At 32.8% G+C, this 25,770-nt stretch overlaps 2 protein-coding genes and 1 long non-coding RNA gene across 3 annotated transcripts; 2 read left to right on the forward strand and 1 right to left on the reverse strand.

Annotated features, from left to right (window-relative positions):
- The first annotated feature begins 1,398 nt into the window (after window positions 1–1,398).
- Window positions 1,399–6,966, forward strand: LOC110789520 (mediator-associated protein 2). Its single transcript, XM_021994200.2, has 6 exons — window positions 1,399–1,407; window positions 1,662–1,839; window positions 2,298–2,440; window positions 5,731–5,809; window positions 5,963–6,046; window positions 6,361–6,966. Exons 1-6 carry the CDS (start codon window positions 1,399–1,401, stop codon window positions 6,750–6,752), a joined length of 885 nt encoding a protein of 294 aa, XP_021849892.2. The 3' UTR covers window positions 6,753–6,966.
- A 1,087-nt stretch (window positions 6,967–8,053) lies between these two features.
- LOC110789519 (CLAVATA3/ESR (CLE)-related protein 26) lies at window positions 8,054–12,653 on the reverse strand. The gene is made up of 2 exons (XM_021994199.2): window positions 11,945–12,653; window positions 8,054–8,364 (listed from the first exon to the last, which is right to left on the reverse strand). Exons 1-2 carry the CDS (start codon window positions 12,223–12,225, stop codon window positions 8,325–8,327), a joined length of 321 nt encoding a protein of 106 aa, XP_021849891.1. The 5' UTR covers window positions 12,226–12,653; the 3' UTR covers window positions 8,054–8,324.
- LOC130459302 (uncharacterized) lies at window positions 12,623–23,908 on the forward strand. Its single transcript, XR_008918605.1, has 2 exons — window positions 12,623–12,721; window positions 23,528–23,908. It is a non-coding gene; the product is annotated as an uncharacterized lncRNA (long non-coding RNA).
- Window positions 23,909–25,770: the final 1,862 nt, after the last annotated feature.

Genomic DNA, 25,770 nt, shown 5'->3' on the forward strand with positions numbered 1-25,770 from the left:
TAACGACAAAATCAAGTCATGCAAGAAATGAATGCACCCGAGTACCTCGAGTTGCACAATGATCACTGTGCATCCTGTTTTTAAATGAACACATAGTCCAAATATAAATAACATATTGTTCATCCCTTATGAGCATATGATTCAAATCCAAATAACATATAGTTCAAATATTCTACTTGTACATGTACATTGAAATCAGTCTCCGTGTTCATCAGATGATCAATAAATATTCACCAGGGTGCGTAACGAACACTATGCATCCAACTAGGTGTATAATCCAATTTGCGTATAGAAGCATTGGTTCCTCATCCATATCACTATTGATGATAATCTATCTATTACTTTGTACTAAAACATACACCAGAAATTACCCATGTCACTTCCACGTGTAATTTTTTCCCGCAAAAAACATACCAGTACTTCCTAAAATATATCTACCTTTATTTTTTATTTTTTTGTTACTATCATTTTTTATAATGGTTTACGTATGGACAAAATATTGGATTACAGAATACGACAATAATAAATACCACATAATAATAATTTGTTCAGAATTATTTTGGAAATATTTTAGTCAAATCGGTATATCAATAATGAAAAATAGCATATTAAGCATATAAAATATGTAAACGTAGTAGGACATAAAATTTGTATTAGATGATTTATAAGTTTATTTAAGATTTATTAATTAGCTTTAATGGGGGAAATATTTTATACGGAGTAATATGGTAAAATAATAATTTTATCATATTCGTATGTGCACGGGATATAATCTAGTACTCCGTAGTACTCTAAACAGATGTCCAACATCCGTATCCTCTTATATTAAAAAGCCCCAACGAAGGTTGGGTTTTGCATAATTTTTCTTTCCAAACTTGCCCTTTCTTAGTATATTAATTACAACTTGTTTTTTAAAAATATTTTCTATTATAGGTTTGATGGATCTTAATGCTTCTAGACATAGTGTCATAGCATATATCCATGTGGTTAAGGACTAAGGAGTACAAAGTAGAAAGTGTAATGTACTCCCTTTGTCCCAAATTACTTGTCTCATTTTTTTTTTTTAATAGGTAAGAAGAAGGGACCCCTAACTGAACCAGCACCTAGCACAGGTTAACCAGCTTAGCTCCGCAGGTCATCGCTTGAGCCACTCCCAAGTATTTCGCAGTTGATGGGGCTCGAACTTGTGACCTCCAAGTCACAAGATGAGTTCCCCACCAACTTATGTTGGTCATTACTTGTCTCAATTTGACTGTACACGTTTGTCAAGGTACAATTTGATCACTAATATCTTTAATTATTACATATTATAAAAACTTATAAAATGTTAATATTTTGAAAATATATACGCAGTATTACATATATATTAACATTTTTTTTATTTAATAAAAAAGAAACATGGTCAAAGTAAATTGCGTGAATAGTACAAAAAGTCAAAGGTACAAGTACAACAACATTACTTTAGTAATTGAAATATTACATTGAAAAATGTGATAAAAAATTATATCATCTAAATAATAACGAAGGAAATACGTTTTTAAATGTCACCCATTGACTAGTTGTCTAGTTCCACATAAATATTACGGAGTACAATACAAGTTGTTTTCTTACGGCCTTGCGGGAGATTGAAAGTTGGAATTTGGAGGCATATTTTTATTTAGTTTTTTTTTTTAAAAAAAAGTGTAATTGAGCAATTTTTCTTCTCTCCTTGCTTAAACCCTTCTTCAGTTCTTCCTCTCAAAACCCTCGAAGAAAAACAGCAGCTTGGAGTTGTAGTCGTATCTCTCTCTAGTCGGAGGCGCCTGTGCCAATCATCTCCCCGTGCTGCTGCTATTTTCGGTATTTATCTAAAATAAATATTCTGTTGATTTATTTGTATTTTTATTGATTCAAAGATGTAATTTTCAACCTGTTAAATATATTCGGTTGGGTTTGTTTTGGTGTTTTCATGAGAAATTCTAATTCAAATCCTACAATCTTTTCTAAAATGATGAACATAGTAATTGCGCAGTCCCAGGGATGAGCCTGTTGGGATTTTTTGTTCATGATAATATGTATTAGGTTAAATTCGAACCTTTGACGCCTTAAAGTTTGATGATTAACAACTTAACAAGGCCTCAATACCACTGAACCACTAATTTCGCACTGGGATGGGAAACTATGAAAATGGGCGGGCGCCCCTCCTGCCCTGGCTCAGGGACAGGCATGAATTGTCTTATTTTCCTTTTTTATTCTGGATTCAATTAATGTTTTAAGTGAAATTTTGTTAATTTAAGCTTGGTTATTATTTGAATTAGGAAAAAATATGGAAAAGGCTGGAAAAACTAAGAAGGGTTATTTTCCGGGGCCTGATTACCAGGAAGATAACAAGGAATCTCTTATTGATATTGAAATGGATGATGATACTGAACTTTGGCTCATTCAGTTGCCTGATGATCAAGTATTTTTCTCCTCCTTTTAGTTAGTTTATTGTTTTCTTGTTGTTTATTTTTCCCCTTGATTTAGGTACTCCGTGCTATTTTAGAGGTGCCGCTGTGCCGGTATTGATTTTGTCTTAATTTCAATTTCGTGGGAATTGTTATAGAGTATTAAATGGTTTTCATGTTAGTCAGTATACTTGTGCAGTTGTGCCAGACACAAGTACATGTTCAAGGTCCGACTTTAGCTAAAATGTGAAAAGTTTCCATGATTTTCCCAAAAATGAAGTGTCGGAATGTCGATGATACAACACAGGCACTTGAGGTGAGATGAAGAGTTCAAGGAACATACATAATTAACTGTTTTATTTTTGTGTTATGAGGGTACATGTGCACATGAAGTTTAAGAAATCCATAATAGTTTTACAAAGTGCAATGTATGGAGAAAATTAGTGGAATAGTCGATATAAAACTGTATGTGTGTCTCTTTCTTAAAATTTTACTAACGGTGAGAATATATGAAGAACTTGTATTGGCAACTTGGAGGAAAGAGAAAGTGATGCTTAGGATTCGACATTTGGTGAAGGACTGCTAAACCTGAAAAGTGATACCTTATTATTTTCACTAAAATGACCTGTTTTGTGTTATATAACGTTCTTTCTTATACTCCCTCGTCCCTTTGTCCTAGATGTTAGATTTAAGCTAACATTTTCCCTTAATGACTGTATTAAGTACTGAGTTGACTTGCCAGTCTGTGTTTTTCTTTCCCCCTCAGTCTCCTCCTTTGATAACTTGACTCTTGGATAGAGAGAGTACTCTCATACTTAAGATCTTGCAGAAAATAAGTATCTTTTACAATGCTGAAGCTAGTTTCGCACTCAACTTGCCCTCTGATGTGTGATACTTCTGTGCGGAAGGCCGGTAATAGCTAGTAGTCTTTTTTAAGCTATTGGAGAAAATTTGACAATTTCAGTTATAATTAGAATATATAATGCACGGAGTATTATTTTTCATTTCTCCAAAAGAAGTTATTATATTCTTTTTCCAACATATGTTGTCCTCCTTGTATTATTAGTTTTGAATTGAGGTACTAGTACTGCTACTGTGTTGTGATATGAGCATTTTGTATTCGTGTAATCATTCCCAGCCTTTTGGGCCAGAACTTGATGCAGTTTTTGTTAAAGGTTCGGAGCTCTTTTTATCTAATATCTGAATCTTAAGAACAAATGAATTTATGAGCCATCTCAGTAGTGATTCATTTTATTAGTTGTGTCATTGTGTGTGCTTACTTGTTGCTTTGTATAAGCCTCTATTGAGAACATGTTCCTTGTATAGCTGAAAGAAGTATGGTTAGTCCTTTTGTCATTGAATGCAGCCCTGTTCAGGCTTGCAGGACCTTAGAGTAGTAAGCTTGGTGAATTGATGCTACTACTATAACCAGTCAACATCTTATATGTGTACTGTGTAGCCATTAGTATCAGTGCCACCATTTAGCAACGTGACCTTGAGTGATGTCATATCACTGCCACCATTTAGCAATGAGATTGGAACTGATGCTATGTCACTGCAAGTCTGCAACAATTTAGCAATAAAACTGATAGTGCTGCAGTCGCATCTATGCTTCCCTTTAATTCATTTAAAGATATATGACCTATTGACCTGGGTTCAAATTGGTGGCCTTTGGCTCCGAAACAACTTTTTGGAAAGTTTATACGAAGTACAAGCTAATGAAGTGGCTTAGGTGTAATAAGGGTAATGACGGCCTGAGAAAATGCATTAGAAGTCTATGAGGTTACTTTGAAGTTTTAAGGCATTATAAGTAAGTTTGGAAGCAAGAGTGAAAGCGAATGGATTCTTTGTTGGTGGTCAACTTTTAGTAGCAATGTCTTCTTTGTTACCAACTATTTCAAGGTCATTTCACTTGGTGATGAAAGTCGGGTTTGAAAGCTTTCCATGAGTAGGTCATACATAAACTTTTAGTTAAGGCGGGTGTAAAATAAATTTCATAAGGTGGGTGTAAAGTTACCTCAATGCTAAAAGGTTAGCTCGATATAATATAAAAGTCGTTTATTTTTTTAGTGATATAACTTTTCTCTTCAATAAATATCACCCCTTCGAAAATACTCGTAACTCATTATGTATGAAGATATCCATAATCCCTTTAAAAAAATTTCCCTTCAAAACTTACTTCCTATTTATGAAAAAGTTAATCAAAACATGATAAAAGTTATCAAAAAACTATTTAAAAGTTATCCCGATGTACAATAAATTTATTGTACACCCGGGGTACGCAAGACCTTTTGAAGATCATAAGCTAAAATCCGCCTTCAATTGAGCAAGTTATGGCTAATTGAAGTTGAGCTGCCATACCTGTCAGTTGCACGACAATTCATGCAAGTTAGCTGGCTCTTGCAAAATGATTGGAAGTCAGCGTAACATCTTGCACGACCAGTCTTGCAAATGTTTATGCTCATGCAACTTTCCGGGAACGTGAAATTTCACATCTCCGTGTTCTCTTTAACTGAAATGGTATTACCCCTTCACTTCTAATCTGAGGGTCCATATTAGAAATTGTTAGGGTACCCTGAAGTAATACTAGCTACCCTATAAATGGGGTAGAGAAAACTTGTGTGCAAAACTTCTGTTTATTCATGAATTTATGAGATTTTCTCCCATATTGGCATCTTTGTGATTGTTCAATTGTAATCAAACTGTGTGTTAGATTTAAAATGGAGAACCTTGATTTCATTGAACTTTGTGATTATTGAATTAAATTTTTATGTTTTGCTTGCCTTCTTATTGATTATCGGATTTATCCCCAAAATGTATTTGGTAGTATCTCTTGGCCACCAATACGTTTGATAAGTATGAACTGCGCACTGCCACTGACCACTGGTTCACTATCAGTTGTAATACTAAGTCAATGTCGGAGAATAATTTATGTGAGTCTAATAATAATGTTGTATTATGATTGTTGTCATTTCTTTTGGTGTTCTATGACTCTGCCATATTAGCAAATTAACATAGTCGTATCACTCACATGTGAAGTTTAGCTAATATTGTTAATTTTCTTTTAACATTATTGAGTTGGATTTACTAAAGGCTTGGAAAGGATTCATCAGTTTTTCCTGTTGAGCTTGCATGTATAAGCAGTAGCGGTTGGTGTTTTGTGTTTGTGTGCCACCAATGCAACGTTTTTTACTGAATGGATGTTGATTATTGTTGGTGATAATCTTTCTGTTTTTTTGTTTTTAATTTTTTTTACCTTGAGTTGGATATTGCTTTGTTAACAGGCTGTTTCTTGTGTGTGTAGTTTCCTGATTTAGATGGGCAAAAAGTGTCACTAGATCTTGATGCAGATGGACTCTTGGGCAGTGTTGAGGGAAAATCTGGTATTCCGCCAAAGCCCTAAACATTCTTTCAAATGCCCCTCACCCCGTCAAAGCTGCTTAGATAATAGCCTAAAATACATATGCTCCCCTGGCTTATTAACAGAGTGTCCAGAACTGTAAATTTTAGCATTGATGGTTGCTTGTTTGTTGCAGGTAAAGTTTATAATTTTGTCAATTATCCATCCGAGGTGGAAGATGTTACAGTCTTTCTATCCTCTCCATCTGGTCCGAAAGTTGGTACGTCTTAAATTATAATTTTGAGTTTCTCTTGTTGATGTTTTGAACAAAAGGGAACCAGAAACAACACCTCTGAATGATCAGTTCATTTATAATACAGAATTTCATAAAGAAAGGATCACTTGCGTATGAGCTAATTGCTTGTTTTGGACAAAACCTTTGTTGCAAATCATATTCAAAGTGCTGATCATTTTAAAAAAGATAGAAAATCATTTCAGCTTATTAACTATTGTATTCTCAAACACACATTAGTCAGATGCAAGGAGCCACATGATATATTTTCTCTGCCTAATCTGCATCTGTTTTCCTGTCAGCTGGGAAGATTTCACGGCATGTTTCGCTGGTTAATTTTCCAGATCCAGAAGAACTAATAGCCCTTGAAAATGATACAAAAAACCAAGGGCCAATGAGTTCTATGACAAATTCTTCACGTAATTTTTCAACTCCTTCAAGGAGTCAGAAAACTCCACATTCACAAAGTAGGAGCCGGTCTTCTCTTACTACCAGCAAAAGAAGCTCTCGATCAGAGGTAACTGATGTATCAAAACAGTCAAAAAGAACCAATGGTGAGTCATCCAGGTACACCAATCAATCTACTCAAGACTCGGGGCGGGGCCGAAGTGATGTTAGTCATGTGACCTATTCAGGCTCATCAGAGCTTTCGCAACGAAAGAAATCAAAGAGGAAGACAGATAGTCAAGTTTGATAATGTCTGTAACTTGTCGAAGAATGTATTACCATGCATTTTGCACAACGATTGCAACATTTTAATAGATAATCTTTGTGTTTTCAGCAAGGATGTGTTCATATTTTTAGAGAATGTTTTTCAGTAACTGCTTTGGCTTGTGATTAAGTTTAAACTTCATTTTGACATGAATTGAAATTAATCCGATATGGCTAACTGAATCTTGCTGGTCGTTTTGATTGGATTCTTTTACTATTTCAGCTTGTTCTTGAAGCTGCTTGGTTCTTTGATGTAATTGACTTGTTGGAATTCTGTTCAAGCTGAATTATGGTTGAAATATGTGTTATTTTGGCATGGAATCATAAACAATTCTCATGTTCTGTGTGGTATAAAATTTACTGCAAAGTTAAATTTGGTTGTGATAATTCTCAAGAGTGTGGTTCGAAGATGTTGATTACCAATCACTAAGATTCACATGCCAACTTCAGTTGAGTTAGACATGGAATTATCTAGGAATCTTTCTCCATTGATATATTTTTATTTGGTTTTTTTTTGTAACTAAAATTTTATTGATATCAACCAATTAGAAAAAATTCACAAGCTATGAGACAAAAGATTGTATTGCATCAACTCCTATAAAAAAAAACGTAAAAAAAGATTGTATTGCACCAACTACCATATGCTCAATAAAATATGAAGTAAATTATTTTGCCTAAAATTCATCGGCAAACAAAGTGGTGTGACTAACGCAAGACGAAAGGATCATATAGTACAAATACTTAAAGTTCAGTCACACATCTAGGTCATAGCAGGTTGTTAAGATTTTAAGAGACAATATAACTGTATGGGAAAATCTTCAATAGTTACTTTTAATTTGGACACCACACAAATTTACATGGCAGAAGCAATGACACTTCATAAAGGACTTCAAGATGCAATCCCCCTCAACATCGACAACATCTACATTGAAGGTGATAATCTTTTAGTTATCAACGCTGTCAAAGGTATTTAGAATGTTCCTCGGTAGCTTCACACTATCATCAACAATATCAAAAATTCTACTTCGTCATTTCTCTTCAGTTTATGTTTAACATGTCTACAGAGAAGCAAACAGAGCGGTAGATTGAATAGCTAATGTAGGATATCTCGTTACAGATTCTATGTATATCCAGCCTTGTAATGGTAAACAGTTAAATTCGACTGTAAACAATGATTACTTGTATTTTCTTCTTATCTATCAAAAAGAACAAAAATATAGCCACATTAAAAGATCACATGTGAGTTTCCCACATTGCTTAAGAGAGACAGAAGGGTTCACTATGTAATGGTAAAGGACTACGAGTAGGACTCAAACCTATATTTAAACATGTATTTTACAATAGTTCAAATTAGGCCAGATCAAAACTTATAAAATCCAATCCAAACATGCGATGCTTTCCTTTAATGAACTTTCAATTTTTTTGGGGGTTCTATTTCACAAAAACAATACTCCTAAAATATTTGAAAAAAGATGATATGCACGTGATCTTCATCATATGGTGAGCTATTTATAATTGATGAAGCTTCTCACTCCTCTCAGGTTGTTTTTGTCCACTAAGCTTGTCCAGGTGGTCGTCTTGAATTCCCAGCTCTCCTGGATAAAGCAAAAGAAAAAAGAAGATTATAATAAGACATTAAGACTAATTACTGGAGTAATTATGTAATTAGTAATTATTGATTCATCCTAGCTATACTTTGTACATAGTATGAAGTGAGGTACAAATTGTACATGGCAATGTAACCAAAAGTCTATTTTCGTTAATTGAAATAAAAATGTTACTCTCAATTTCTTTTTTTAGGTACGATTTTCTTTACACTAGTTTGGTGTGGGCATTTGTTTTAATTCGATGGGAAATTTATTTTGTTTTGGCATATTTGTTATTCCGTACTAGCTAAACATTATTGATTTCCTTTCTCATTTATTTCGCTGTCATGTAAATATAAAAGATGGCTGACACATGTCGCGATATACGGATAAAAGTTGTTACAATTAATTTTAGATTATACTTCATATTTAACGGATGAGACATTATTCAAATCCATTTTGGATAAATTATTATATTTTTATGTAATGGGAGAAAATAAATCTTTACTACATAGTCATGTTACTCTTCAAACTAGCAAGTCTTGGAACAAGTCGAAATTGGCGATTATTCGATGTCTAATTTGAAGGACCCACCAAATAAATATGCATCCATGGCCGAATTCTTGTGGAGTATGAGATATCCAAAGAAAATTTCAGAAAGAACTTCAAAGAAGTGGAATTAATAATATCTATCATACGGAGTATGTACATTTCGCACGAGTAAGCCCAAAGGGAATTACCCTCAACTACACGCACAAAGGTTAACACGTTAACGTTACATACTCCCTCCGTATTTATTTAAGAGATACACTTGGCCGGGCACGGGTATTAAGAAAAATAATTGAATGAAATAAAGTAATAAAACAAGTGGGGTTAAGTAGATATTTTAATAAGAAAAACAAGTGGGGACCATGTCATTTTAGGGAGTGGGGGTGGGGGTGAGGTGTATATATATTATTTAATTAGATGGTGGGGTAGATAAGTTACTAAAAATGGCAAGTGTATCTCTTAAATAAATACGGCCGGAAAAGGCAAGTGTATCTCTTAAATAAATACAGAGGGAGTATATAATCAACTGCATAACTTAAATTTTTGAGCACATCTTTCGTTCTTTCCGCGGTTTAAAGTGATTGTTACGAACACGAGGGAACGCCCGTGGTCTCTCTAAACAACCAGCTAACCCGACCGCGTATTCCAAAAAGGGAGCGAGACTGCGGAGAGTGATCGGGGAGTTCAGAGTTTCAGACAACCGAATTGGTTGAAGGAAAGGAAAATCTTTAGTCAATTTAATAAGCACGGAACGATTAAGCTAGGGCAAAATTAAATAGAATGATCTTTTTGGATTACGAGGTCGGGTCGGCCACACGTTCACGTTTCCAAAGTGAATGACGCCGGCTCATGTATAACACACGCCATTTAGGTGAACATAGATCCATGTGTACATACACGACGCTAGATAGAGTACATTTTGCAAGAGAAAACAACTTTGAGGACTGTTTATGTGTTGCCTTTGCTTATTAAAGCATTCTTTGACCAGCTTTCCCAGTTCAAAACATGTACCCCGTTCAAAATTGTGGAGGGTTTGGCCGTCAAAAAGGGAATAAATAGTCAATTAAGAATGGATTTGTTCACTAATTAAGCATTAATTATGTATTCTTACTAGTAACTCTATGTACAAACTCAAGGATTCTCAATTACTCCGGCCGTAGTACATTTGTTAGTTGATACTTCCTTTGTTTTCTAACAGCTGCAACACTTTTTTCAAATGACAATTTAATTTTAATTGCATCGCTGTTATTTTTGGCAACAACTCACTATTCAAATTATAACTTTTCCCTTTACTTTGGTTTAATCTATTACTTAGGCTCTGTTCTGTTCGACTTCTTTTGACTTATTATAGACAAAGTAAGATCAAATAAGTTCAGATAATATAAGTTCAGCAAAAATATGTTTTTGTCAGACATTTTCACACACAAATAAGTTTATTTCAGACAAAATTAGTTTTTTTTTTCCAGATAAAATAAGTTTAGAGAAGTTCAGTTAAATTCAGATAAATTTAGATAATATAAATTCAGTCAAAATAAGTCCACAACGCCTAACACCCACTATTAATCCCCATATCCAAACCAACGTTACAACTACAATCCACAGAGTTCTAGAGAACGGAGGAGTATATATGCTAGTACTACGTACTAGTTACAGAGACTGAAAAGAGAGGCTTCTACTTTGATAAGGCAACAAAAGCAACTTGAAAATGCTAAGTTTTTGCAAGTTACTTTAAAGAAGATGCTTGTTTCAGAAAATAACCTCTTTAATATCTTTATTAAAAACAATTACTTAGCTAACAGGTTCTTCTCTGTAAGATATTGTAAAGAAGAAAAAAGATTGTTGCACAAATAAAATTAAAGAGTACGTTAGTTTCTGCAAAAAGCTTCATTCTATTCAAAGTGGAACCAAAATTATATGTTAATTAACTTTAACCAAATTTATATTCTACTTGGAATATAGTAAAGCATACAACAAGCTGAGTTTGCTTTTCATTTGCTTTGGTTGGTGAATATTGAAATTCAGGGGTACTTTAGTAAAATGAGTTTAGCTCACCCATTACGATTTACGACGACTTTAGTCATGGGCAACCTGATGATTTTTCCAAGGCAGTATTCACGTACTGCAAGGAAGCAATCGCAACAATATAATTTGACATAACAAAGATGTTAAAATTAAAACTCGTAGTAATAAAAAACTTTCGCGTTATATTTATGCACGCCTCTATATGACTATATATGGAAGTTTTTCATTTTATGCATGCCCTTTAATAACATGAAAATTACGAGAATATATACTTGCTTTTTTAAGAGAAAATTTGTTTAGCTATGAAAATAGTATATTGAACTACTCCGTATATATAGAAGGCCAATATTCTTTGTTTACTTCAGGGCACACATGTGATATAGACAAATCATAGAATGCTTCTCAAGATAAGATAAATAATAAATTACTTTACATTATTCTCAAACGAGTATGATAAGGGTATACATGTAGTTTTTTTTTTTTTTTTTTTTTTTTTTTTTTATTTTTTTTTATTTTTATGGAATATCTAAACTATATAATTAAGGGACATAAAAATCCTAGAAATTTTAGTATGGGGTCGTGAAAAAAAAACTACAAAATCAATTATAGTGTAAAGAAAATGTCACAAATAATTATTACATTATTTCAGAGAAATCCTATATATAATCGCAAATAAACGATAATAAGGAAAATAACGGTATATTTTTCACTCATTTCAAAACTTTTAAATGAGCAAAATTTATTTTTGAGCAGAAATTGCACCCGAGTGCATAATAGAACTCCTGAAAAACACATGGATATGTATTCAATTATTCATGCATGTATTTGGCCCAGGGTTTCGTTTAATTTCCATGCAAGAAGTACATAATAAAAGAAAATTTCAGAATTATTTAGAACATAATGGAAAATTGTGAATTAGGAAGTCCTTCTAACAAAGATTTAAACCTAAACAATCAAAAGAGGGAGATAAAACCTGAATATTAGAATGAAATTAACATTCTAGCAGCTATTAACACACCTGTTATGTATAGGATCAGGACCATTAGGTACTTTTCTTTTGCTCATGTAGTTAATATCCACCTTCGAACGCGCCGATAACTTCCCTCTTCCAACCGTGGTTACTTCATGTTTCACATTATGCTTGTCCTGAGATTTTGTTGTTGTTGTTGTTGTTGTCATCGTCGTCGTCGTTGTTCCTCTACTTGCTAAAACTCCAAACAAAGAAAGCCACAAAAAGCTTACTAACGTAATTACTCTTAATAATCCATTCATAGACTTATTAAACTTCCTACTACTCATATTCCAACTTCTCTAATTTGTTCTCCTCCTCTATATATAAGTTTTGGGAAACTAGCTAGCTAGAGCAAGGAAGATCGAAAATCAATGATTATTGCATAATGAGGAAGAATTGATGTGTAAGATAATTGGTTAGGGCGCGGGCCGAAAAGAGAGATTAAGAAAGTAATTAGTGATTAATTACTTAATTAGTCTAAGATTTATTTGTGTTTAGGGTTTTTCTCTAACTTGAAAGAGAGGAAATGAATGAGGAATAGCTAGAAAAGGCAAGGAAAGAATTCTTTCTTGTTAAGGAGATTGTGTCTAATAATAACTTGTCTTGAAGGATGTTTGCATGGTTGGTTTTTATTGTTGATATCTTTATAGGATTTTGTAACACTTTCTCGAACTTAGAGGAGAGAGAAAAGCTAATTAAGGGGGGGGGGGGGGGGGGATGAGATGAAGATCTTAGGTGGTTTGGAACGTGACATGGAGACAAGGCTCCTCTTGCTTTATAGTGGTGAGTTCCCAATACCAACACTACACTTTTGCTTTGAATTGTGTATTTTCATGCATCTAGAAAAAAAATACAATGCCCCAAAAGGATATACTTAATATCATCCCTTAGGTATGTATGAGAACAAGATAGACCAATATTGTGTGACTCGAGCGATGTTCTATGTTTTTACTTTGAATCTCATATGGTCACTAATAGCAAATAAACACACACATATTTTAAATTAGATTTATTTTTGCACGGGGCTGAAAAACGTTGTGAATAGCTTGTTTCGACTCAATAGAAGTTGGATAGCTTGTCAAAGAGGAATTTGAGTGGATCCATCTTTAATAATTTGTACATAAATCTGAAAGGAAAGTCAACATCCTTCCAATGAAAATGGTAGTTCATTTCAAATTACTTATCTTTTTCTTCATAAATTGCGGTTATCATTTGAGATGGTATAAGGTGAGAATGAAAATTTGTGAAGAAAAATACAAGTCTGGAATAAGATTTCATTAGCATGGACATTATGAATCTATTTTCCTTGTCAAATCACACGTAAATTCGATCTCATTCCACAATTTAGTACCTGCCATCGAACTAACCGTTAAAATTATTGCTAAGCATTAGGCCTATTTGGTTCATTATTAGTAAAGGCCGGAAAGGAAGAGAAAAGAAAGGAAGGGAAAAGAAAGAAAAGAAGGGAAATAGATTTTATTTTCCTGTGTTTGGTTTAAGGGAAAGAAATGAAGGGAAGAGAAAGAAAATATAAATGACAGCTTTTATTTTTCTCTTTCCTTCCAAATTCCTCAAATTTTGGGAGCGATTTCCTTCAATATTGTTCAAAGAACGTCAAATTCTCAAAATGCGCCACTTTTTAACTTAATTCCCATCATACCGTCCATGTCAGCATTAAAACCGTTTTTTTTTTTTTTTAAACGAAGCGGAACTAAACCGCTATCTCAGGTAGCGGTTGACTTAAGTAAACCGCTATCTGAGGTAGCGGTTTATATGAGATAGCGGTTTATGATCACTATTTATAAATGGTAAAAAAAAAAAAAAGCGCGTCAGGTAGGGGTCGAACCTATATATGACGCTCTATCCATTGAGCTACAGACGCTGATGTTGATAAGTTAAATTTGGTAATGTTTATAATTAATATTAAGAAATGGTAAAAAAGAAATAAGCGTGCTAGGTAGGGGTCGAACCCACGACCTTCTACTTAGAAACACGCTCTAACCACCACTGAGCTACATACGCAATTGATGTCACAAGAGGTTACTTCTAAGTTATATTTCTATTTAAACTGTAATTCATGTTAAAAATAATTTACAACTAAGCAAACCGCCATCTGAGATAGCGGTTTTGTTTTAAAGCAAACCGCTATCTCAGATAGCGGTTTATAACATTGAACCGCCATCCGAGATGGCGGTTTGCTTTAAAACGAAACCGCTATCTCATATGGCGGTTCAATGCTGAACCGAAAAAAAAAATACTTCTCTTTCTCCCTGCTTACGTGGACGGTATGGTGGAAAATAACTTAGAAAGTAACGTATTTAGGGAATTATTCGATCTTTATGCAATATTGAAGAAAATCGCTCCAAATTTGGGAGGAAAGGAAAGTGAAAATTTTATAAATGAGCTTTCCTTCCAATTTTCTTCCTTTCTTCCACTTCCCATATAATTATTTGTACCCAATACAGGAAACCTTATTTTATCTTTCCTTTCTTTTCTTTTCCTTCCAATTCCTCCCAACCAAATAAAGCCTTGATGAAAGGAAAAGTATCTAATATATAGAAGTAGTTTTAGACTTCTATTAAGGCTCCGTTTGGTAGGGCGTAAAACATTTTCCGATAAAACAGTTTTCCTCTGTATTCGATTTTACATTGTTTGGTTTGCAAAGGAATGTAAATCCATTTTTCCTTAGGAGTAAAGTTGCTCTCCCAATGATTGAAAACCATTTTCCCTTCAAAATGAAGGGAAAACGTACTGTTTTCCTCCCTTTTGCCTTATCTCTCTTGTACACTCTTCTCACTACTTGCTTACGTTACTTTTCATTTTTCTTTTGTTTCTTCATTTTTCTTACATGCAACCAAACAACGGAAAACTAAATTTGAAATTGTGTTTTTCATCGTAAATTATTTTCCATGAAAATCATTTTACACTGAAAATGCTTTACACTCAACCAAGCAGAGCCTAAAAAGTAAAAACTATTAAACCATTCCCTTCACTGATCAAGTTTAGTGGTCCGACACGTTTCATCACAGCATTGGAAGAGATACAATATATACGTGGACGGTGGACCCCCGTGCATCAAGTATATATGCTCTCATAGTCTCATCACTTGAACTGAACCACTCACGAAACTGAGACGCCAATCTTGTTAATTTATATGATATCTCAATTCGATCATATTAGGTGCTAATAAAGCTTGTTCATGAAGAATACAGCAAGTTGTCGTGCCGTAAAATATAGGCTTATACATGAGTCATGGCACAATTGATCAGTAGCGGATCCAGAAATTCGAGCTAGCGGGGTCATTATTTAAAAAGTTGATGAAACTTTCACTAAAATTATGTATTTTTTTAAAATAAAATTGAAATTTTAACTATAAAAAAAGAAAAATAATAATTAAAATGGGGTCAAGGACCTCTCAAAGAGGTCCGTGGCTCCGCCACTGTAATCGGTGGTACTCCGTATCTTGTAAAATATAACGTTTTTTTTTTCTTCTTCTCATGTGCTTATTGGTTGTATGATAAAAATAGTCGTAGAATAATATTGATGTTAGTTAAGTATAGACCTTATCAAAAGATGGGCTGGGCTGGGCCAAACTCCGGGCCGAATTTCCTGTTAAAAAACCCACCATTTTAGGGGATCAATTTTATAACTAAAATTCTAATTTTGAGTTGTCCAAAATCACCCAATTTTTTTAAAAATCGGTCTAGGCTCGAAAAACTAGCCAAAAAATTCTGCCTAAAACACGCTATCAACCGGGTCTGGTTAAATGTAATAAATTAAATGAGTTAAAAAGGTTTAGTGAAGGGAATATCATGCACAACATCTACCCAATTTGGTTAAAGTAAGCAAATGGTACTTGGTGCTGTTTTATGCTTTCTCTTTAGATTCACAGTAGTTTTAAAAGTTTTGGCCAAAGATAGAAGAATCAAATGCTCCTTCATATCCCCTATTTCACTTTCACTATGTCTAATCTTTATCACTCTTGATATAAAGTGTTTTGTAAATTTAAATTTTAAGGACCTCTTTGGTTTTGTTGCCATTGTTGCTAATATCCACCTCACTCTTTCTATTCTTTCTTTTTTATAAGGTAAATTTATTTATTTTTAAAAAACAATTCAAATTATACCACTATTATATCTACAACTTAAAAAAGGACTTCATGTCAAAAAAAAAAAAAAAACTTTAAAAAGAAAAGGCATGTACGGAGTATAGGCTTTAAGGTTTCAAAATTAGGTGCGCTTAACATGACATATTGCTATATATTTTTCGATATCAATACATGTCAAACCAATTTCAAAAACCGGCCTTCTCCTCCCTTCTCTATCTATCTAATTGACTAATTCCCACTTATACCTTGTTAAGTTGTCAATTTGTCATCGCCAAGTTTATTGTTGAGTTAAGTTAAGAATTACGTACATTTTATCAAAACAAAAAAGTTAACCAATTAGGCACTCCTATTTAAACTAATAACTCATTTCTTGGTTTAGTCTAGAAATTTGACGCTGTATCTCTAATATACGAGGGAACGCTTGAGGCTAGGGGTGTTAATCGGTCCAAATCTGGATTGGATCGGACCGAGTCGGACAGTTCAAAGACCGAAATTTCGATAATTCAAGAACGAAGACCGGACCGATTATGCGTGGACCAAACCCGGTTCAGACCGAAAAAATTGGTCCACAACTTGGACCAGACCGGTTTAGACCGATTGTAGACCTATTTCTATATATTTTATATTTTCTCATAGAAATTATGGTAAAAAAGAAAAACTACATATAAAAATTCAATTGTTTAAGGCATTTTTTAGAAGATAAAATATAATATATCATAATATAATAATATTTACAATATATTAAAGGAGAGAATTAAATTTCTAAATAGTTTATATTATATTTTACGAAAATGATAAAGGTCGCAACATGCGACCTTTAAGCCATGTCACAATGATGACATGGCGTGCTTACATGTCATAATTTAAATTGGAAATTAAAATATTTAATTAATCCAACGATTACGTAATCAATACAGGTTCCCGTAACAATGACTTAACCAAAACAATCCGGACCCAAAAAGAATAGGTAAGGCCCACAAAACCCACCTTACGCCCGCGAACCGCATTCTCAAGTGCCAAGGCCCACTACCCGTGGCCCGAGCCCAACCCGATACACGTGTTATGTGTCTACACATACCACGTACTCTCACACTTTCTCAAACAAGAGTTACACCCACACCCAATAAATAAATAAATAAATAAATAAATAAATAAATAAGGAGAATGTAAAGATTTTTTTTCCACGCAAAACTCTCTCATTTTACACTTTTTCTTTTGTGTTCTCAACAAGAACTTCCAACATGTAATTGGTCATAACTTCAAAACTCCCCGACGGTACATAGCTGAACCATTGATCAAAATAATAAGGCGGCGGGTCTTAAAAGTTGAAACAAATCAACACCTACCTAACAAGTAACAATGCATGGGTTTGTCAGTACATAACAAAGTTCTAAACAAAATCTAAATAATTCCAGGTAGCTTTCAATAATATTATCCTCGTCTAGAAGCAATTTCGATTCTTGTTGTGAATTGATGAGAATCTTTGGCATAGTTGTAAGATATCAACAATCTAATATTATGCTTGGCGTCTACCCGAATATGATCCGTACCCAAACGGATGCAAGCCGAATCTGATATGAATAACTTGTTTGTCACTTCTAATTAATTATATTCATTACTTCGTATTTGCTAGATACCATACATATTTTTATACTCAATTTATACATAATCAAAAGGTGTTGTGTATAATAAATTTATTGTACACCGACAGAGAAGTAATTTTTATCCAGCTTTTTTTGTAACTTATAGTATGTTTTGATAACTTTAACTAGTTTTTTTTGTAACTTTAAGTATATTTTGATTAACTTTTATAATGTTTGATAATATTATTATGGATCTGACCCACGCAAAAATAATCCAAACTCAAATGGTGCAATAATCAAAAAGGAAGTATAGTACATGAGTACATATTAAAGGAACATTGACAATTTAGAATTTTGCACGGACGCCAAACTTGTACTAACTACTAATCATATGTTTAGCTTTTGGAATAGATCGAAATACTTGAATAAATAGCATAGGTAATTAATTTTGAAGAATAAAAAGGAAAATTATAATATTGGGAAAAAGAATTGACAGGGGATGATATGACAGTTGATCATAAAATCAAACAACTCATAATTAACAGTAGGAATATAATCCAAACAACATATATATAGAGCAAGAGCAAATGAAAGCACAACAATATCGAAATACATAAAATAGAAAGCAACATAAAATACATGGTCTGTTATTTATTTAGGACCCCGCACACATGTACGTATGGAGATGCAATAGCTAGCTAGTCGGACGACCATGGTGGCTGGATGTGGTGGATCTAGCTACGCCGCCTAGGACGACACGCATGTACCACTAAAGAAGCGGTTGCAGGTTCCGGTGCAACACCAATGTGCTATGATATCACACGGATGCCCATCCGCTACACAGCTATGTTCCAACAATAGTCTCCGACTTCCGTCCCAGTTCTGGCCAGCCGCACCAATGGCCCCGACCATAAGAACGCTGGCAACAATAAGCACCAAGAGTACCTTAACACTTTTCCTAGTCTTCATCATCTCGATCTTTTGCTAAAAATTAATTGTGTTTTGTTCAATAGATCGTATCGCTTTATATAATTAAGGTTATATGTATAATGACGTACCTTCTTAATAATTAAATGATAATAAAAGTCAACTCTTCCAAACGTATTATTTAGTACTACTACGATATTATTAGTTAATGACTTCGTTATGAGGGTCAAATTTTATTAAACTTTTGCTTTAGGTACCGTGTTTAAAGACTCAATTTTGTAGCATGAATTGATGAATGGTCACTTATCTAATAATGAAAACATTAATGTTTACTTGTGTTTTTTTTGGAGGCTATCTCAATTTGATTTAAACTATTTATATACTTAGGAGAAAGTGACTAGTTTTTGCAAAACATTTGCACTAGTATAAAAATTTCCTTTTTAATACTGCTACTACTGTTTTGGGTGTGAAGTGGGAACAACTGTCTGTGGGATTATGAACGTCTGTTGCAATCGCCGGCTGGGATCTGCACAACAAAATAGATTAACTAGCGTTGGGTGTGATTCGAGGATACCCCTCCGATGCTTAAGTAAGATTACTGGAGGTAGTTAGGGTTTAACTAAGCAATAATATATTAGGTTGAGTGTTTAAGTGTTTCGAACCTCGTAGCAATAAATGGGGTCCTTCTTATATAGACAAACCAGATTGTACGATCAAGTAGACTCTTCCTCGTAGGATAGTGACCTCTTGGTGACTGATGATCACGTGGCACCAGAATTATGCTGATAAGAATACACATAATGTACCGGTAAGGCATAATTATCTTTGATGACCAAATTATTTACAGATTAGTTTTACTTATGGGGAGTTTTGCCGGTATGCAATGATGCCGGTAGAACATCCCGTACAACTAGCCCCCTCAGAGTGAGCGTAACCATGACAATTGTTGCGCTTGCTCTGAAGATAGGAAAACAATAAGTATATTTTGTTACCTGGCCGTACAACTACAATATTTAAGTACGAGTAACTAATACTTCGTGTAACGGTTAAGGGTATACGTTTCCCGTATTTCTAGTATTGCTCCAAGGAAGACAGCGTACCCTATAATTGAATTAGTCAAGGCTAATTGTTAGTGATTCAATATCAAGTTTAAATATACGTGAGTATAACTTTTTCGGATTCAATTAATTTACAAAGGTCTCCATTATTTTATGAACATAACCCTAAATTTTAAAATCTTAAGTTGATAATCCATACATGTAGAAACGTCTTGTATCACCTTCTATGAAATTTAGTTGGGTCAAATATACAAGTATTCACTTAGCGTTTTAGGCCGCGTCTTAGCCCCTTCTAGTTTAAAATTAGTATAGAACCCGTGCGATGCACGATTTATAATCTAAAAATAAATTTGTATGAAATCTGGTAGACAACTATCATCAAATTAAATAGGTTTTATAAATATTCTTTAAATAAATAAATTAATGATAAATAAATTTGTTATTGCTCATTCAGTGTTTTACTTATTAAAACAATTTAAACAAATAAGGGTACATGCATAGATAAAATTATTTTCATTCTCATTCACCATTTATGTCAAACATAAAACTATCTTACCCGCCCTTCAATTCGGTAGTAATACACTAATACCCACTTAATACTCCAACAGTCGCCCCCGTCAATCTCATGACCCGACCACTTAAACCCCTATCTATACCATTTACTTTATTGAGTTAGAGATGACTTTAAGGCGGGGCAGGGCCCGCACCCGCCTACAATTCTCATATTCACCCCCTCCATCCGCGATAGGAACAATACCCACCCCTCTCAACCCCATTTCAAGAGGTAAAAAATAAAATTTACCCCCTCTTCATCACCTCTCTTCCCGTGTATTCACACCCACCCCTATACTCGACTTTTTTTTGGTAAAAGAGTTTTGAATTTTAAAACTCTATTATATAGAGCCTCTGAAAATTCATTTGTCTGATTAGAGTTATTGAGTAAATAAACAAACAAAACAAATATGTAAGTTAATAGTAATTTTTTTATATATATATTCATAATCAATGAGATGAAGGATTAGCGACTCAAGCGGGTCCCTTCACCCGCGACGAATACATTTTTTAACCCCATCACCCAATAAACTTTCCTCCGTCGTCACCCACTTGGGCCTGATGCACATAGGGATCTCCCAAAAAACTCACCTCAATAACAATCTGACATCCCTATATTCGATAAATAATTCAATTTTCTTTCAACTAAATTTTAAATATACTGACATAATTTTATTACGAAATATCAAAATGATTGTATAATTCTATAAGCTATAATATTGAAAAAATATTTAAAAGTGACAATAATAATTAGGATTGGGTGAGTGTTCTCAAATCCGATCAATTCAAACTCGCCCCATCATCAAGGTGAGTACGTACATGTTATCCTTATACCCATCTAGAGCTAGCAATGGGTTGGGTTGGGTCGAAATTAGGTCGACCCATTTATAAACGGGTTGAGATTTTCCCAACCCAATTCGACCTGTTCAATTAAACGGGTTGAGATTTTCAACCCAACCCAACCCAACTATAAACGGGTTGACATGAAGTTGACCCGTTTAATTTTTTTCCCACTTTTAATAGTAAATTAACTTTACTATAGAATTGCGAGGTGATTTTTATGTGGCATATCTCATAGCAAAAAGTAATATTTCAATATGTATTTAACATGAATCAAAATGTCAGATAATTATTCAATGTTGAAGGAAAAATGAGAAATTAAATCTTTTAAATAACATTATACATATCTATATTACATACTTGCTTGAACTTAAACGGGTAGGCGGGTTATTTTTGGGTTGAAATTTTCAACCTGTTCCAACCCATTTAATTAAACGGGTTGGGTTGGGTTGACCCATTTAATTAAACGGGTTAAAAATCTTAACCCAACCCTTTATTATTGGGTTGAGTTCGATTTGGGTTGGTGGGTTGGGTCAATTTTTGCTAGCTCTATAACCATCTACCAAAATCTCTTTTTGTTAGTCAACATTAGTCAATCATCTATATTTCACTTTTTCGACAGACCAATTTAAAATCCAAACTCGCCCCAATATCACGTGTGATTCACCATTTACATATATAAATTTTATTTTGCATGGAATTTTTAAGTTATTGCAATCATTTACATTAATTTATATAAAAAAATTGATCGCAAACATATTAATAATAAGGAAACTTAATCATGTAGATCATATGACTTTGGACATAGTTGATTACGATATATTAGTTAAAATTTCAATCAACATGCTCTTAAGACTTCAATATATAATATGAGCGAATAAATTATTATCCGTGCTCCGTATAAAAATGTTACGATAATTAGAATGTGGTAAAAGTTATTTTTGACATTTAAGATTAAGTATAAGCTTCGTGCTAAAGAGATTATATGGCTAGGGGGCTCATTTTGTTAATTAGTTAACAAAGGGCCTATAAAATGTTTGAGACAACCTTGTTAAATACATTAAATCAATAGTTACCTTTTGTTATACATATCCGTATTCATCATATGCCACAAATTCTTAAATAGTTTATAGTATTATAATAATATAATTGATAGTCCAAGTTAAACTATTATAAGATTTCTATATTAGTTATTAGAATTGTATGCAAAAAAATTTCATTGGATTACAAATAATAAACGATAAAAGGAACGTTCCAACATATCATTACTCGGTATATGACAATTTCTAAACGAAACTTGATAGTACTTACAATTAGTCATTATTTATGTGCGGAGTATACTAAATAATTCGTAGTATAATCTATTATTAGCATACGTAATTAGAACATTTTAAGTAAAATATACACAAAGTATATTAATTATTTTAACATAGGTTAGTTACCGATATTATAAAAGAGACAAATAAGAGCGGCATTTGTTAGCTACACATCATTTTGCCTCTCTTTTAGTATAGTGCTCCGTATACAAATGTTGTTAAAAGTCAACTAAAATAAAGTCAATTGTTTAGCCTAAAATATTTGGAAGAGATTTTTTACGTAGAGAAGACTACATGTTAGTTGCGCATCATTTTTCTTGTTTACTACTTCTTCCATTTTTTTTGGATAAACCACTTTATTTTCACGGTTATTAGTAAGTAACTTCAATTATTAATATCTTAAATTATCAATTAGTAAACATTATTAAAAAAAATGGTAGTACTATGTAAGTATTTAGACAATCCACCAAAATGCTACGGAGTACATGAGTATGTTCATCATAGAATATAATCACCAAAAAATAGAAAAAATAGAGGTATGTGTGAATATAATAGTCAGTGCAAAAATCAAATAGTTGCATCTAAAAAATTTAGGAATTACATAGTAATGTAGTAGATATTATATTACACAAGTTTTTCTCATGTTTAAAGAAGTTACATAATTTTCTTAAAGTAGTAAAATATTATTATTAATGGTGATGATAATTATAGAATTTAGTTGTTAAATATACGGATATTTCATGAAATGCCCCCGAGTTTTTCCATAATTCACCAAACGCCCATCAAGTTTCAATAATTCATAAAATACCCCTCACAATTCGTACAAATACCCAACATACCCTTACTAATAACGGACCGTTAGTCTGCCGTTAGCCAAGTTTCCAATTCACCCAAATGCCCCTATTCTGAAACTTATTTCACCAAATGCCCCTATTGTGAAACTTATTTCACCAAATGCCCCAAACTTAAATATAACTATTTTGATGTTTCAGCGACTAGTTTTTGTGTTTGAAAGGTAGTTGTTGGTCACGGTTGACTATAAAAGCCCCTTTGCTGAATGGTTCTTGTAAGTTAGATGTTATTTTGATTTGCTTTGCTAATTTCATAAGATTTTTGTCATGAGTTTTCTTTCAAAATCATCATCCACACCCAATGATCGAGTCCACATATATTAGAGTACCTACCAAATTTTGTTATTGTGGTAGGAAATTTGTCATTCGAAGCTCTGATACAACACTCAATCCACAAAGGTTGTACTACAAGTGTGATCCTTGAAACAATCTGAGATGGTGCAAGGGAGTAGTTGAGAAAGAAAACAAGGGGCAACAACACGAAGGAAAATGCGGGGTAAGCTTAGACGAAGGAGAAAGTATTGAAAACAGGCGAAACAGTAAGATGCAAGAAGAATTGAAGTAAATGAAGAAGAAGCTAAAACAACAACAAAAAGTAGTCAAAGTTGTAATACAAATGGGGATATTGATGTTTGTAATTTTACTGTTTGTAATCATGAAGTAAACACAAGTAATGAGAAACAAATTCACATTTCATAAATAATTGATGTTGCATAATCTGCACAAAATACCAAACTGTGAAGCATTTCTGTTTTTAGCTTCACTTACAAAACATCGTTGCACCAACTACATTTAATGTTATTTTCTACTCAATGAATATGTGCAAGATCAAAACAAATGTTCAAAAAACTACCCCAAAAAGCATTAGCAGCTATCCAAAAGAGCTTGTGGAACACCACTTCAACCTCCATTCCTACCACAATAACAAAATTTGTTAGGTACCCTAATATATGTGGACTCATTGGGTGTGGAAGATGATTTTAAAAGAAAACTCATGACACAAATCTTATAAAATTAGCAAAGTAAAGTAAAATAACATCTAAAATACAAGAACCATTCAGCAAAGGGGTTTTATAGCCAACCATGACCAAGAACCAGTTTTCAAACACAAAAACTAGCCGTCGGAATATCAGAATAGCTATATTTAAATTTGGGGCATTTGGTGAAATAAGTTTCATAATAGGGGCATTTGGTGAAATAAGTTTCAGAATAGGGGCATTTGGGTGAATTGGAAACTTGGCTAACGGCGGACTAACGGCCCGTTATTAGAAAGGGTATGTTGAGTATTTGTACGAATTGTGAGGGGTATTTTATGAATTATTGAAACTTGATGGGCGTTTGGTGAATTATGGCAAAACTCGAGGGCATTTCATGAAATTTCCGTTAAATATACTACGTATAAAATAGTACAATCGATGACAGTTATAATTTTCTCATTTAGTTCCTTAATATACTACGTATAAAATAGTAATATAGATGACTTTTTATAATTATCGCATTTATCTTTTAAAATATTATAGAGTACTATTGCAATTTTTTTATACACTCTTATGCATATTTGATTGATTTTCTAATTTATTTGTGTTCGAATTATGTAAGTACGAAATACAAATAAGTAGACTACTCTTGAAATTTTATAAAAATCATACTACGTACTCGGTATAATGCATGTATTAAGTTTTTATAAAAAGATAATCTTATATTGGTTATATTTGTTACCAAATATAGAAAAGGAATATAATTTTAAAAAATATTCCGTATCTGTAGAATGGAATATTTTTATTTTGAGCAAAAGATAATCAAATATATTTTTGAGGTAAATGTTAACAAAATAATTATAGAATCAAGTATTTTATTTTATTTTTATATTATTTTTATATCTGTAAGAGAGGCCAATCAATGAGTGAAAATTGTCTTCACCACATTGATTTCCTCTCTTTTAGTATAATAAATATATATAAGGTAATGTAATTTTTTTTAATACATTCTTATTCATACTTGATTAATTTTCTAATTTATTTGTATTCAAATTATATAAGTACGAAATAAAAATAAATAGACTACTTTTTTTTTTTTTTTTTTTTTTTTTTTATAAAAGTCATACTATGTACTCCGTACAATGGATTAAATTTTTATAAAAATATAATCTTATATTTGTTATCAAATATAAAAAAGATAATCTTATTATTCTTATATTGGTTATATTTGTTACCAAATATAAAAAATATTTATAATTTTAAAAAATATTCTATATATAGATTGAAATCTTTTTTATTTTCAGGAAAAGAGAATCAAATATTTTTTTTCGAAGTAAAAGTTAACAAAATAGTTATAGCATCAAGTATTTTATTTATTTTTTAATTTTTTTTAATATCTATAAGAGAGGTCAATCAATGAGTGACATTTGTCTATCACCATATTGATTTGCTCTCTTTTAGTATATTATATAGATTTCGTTGGACGAATTTATAGTTTTGACAAATCAGAACGTGAATTAACTGAAAATTTGAGATTTTCTGAGACTAAAAGTAAGGAGGAAAATACAAAATAAAGCCCACATAGTCAATGAAGACGGTAAAACACATAAAATGTGATTA

The sequence above is a fragment of the Spinacia oleracea genome, chromosome 1 (assembly GCF_020520425.1).
Source record: "Spinacia oleracea cultivar Varoflay chromosome 1, BTI_SOV_V1, whole genome shotgun sequence".
Classification (NCBI taxonomy): domain Eukaryota; kingdom Viridiplantae; phylum Streptophyta; class Magnoliopsida; order Caryophyllales; family Amaranthaceae; genus Spinacia; species Spinacia oleracea.

Coding starts and splice junctions, on each gene's coding strand:
- LOC110789520 (XM_021994200.2), top strand. Junction 2,441..5,730: donor TTCAGTTGCCTGATGATCAA/GTATTTTTCTCC, acceptor TTGTGTGTGTAG/TTTCCTGATTTAGATGGGCA. Junction 6,047..6,360: donor TCCATCTGGTCCGAAAGTTG/GTACGTCTTAAA, acceptor TTTTCCTGTCAG/CTGGGAAGATTTCACGGCAT.
- LOC110789519 (XM_021994199.2), bottom strand. CDS start 12,225: ATGAGTAGTAGGAAGTTTAATAAGTCTATGAATGGATTATTAAGAGTA. Junction 8,365..11,944: donor CCTGATCCTATACATAACAG/GTGTGTTAATAG, acceptor TGCTTTATCCAG/GAGAGCTGGGAATTCAAGAC.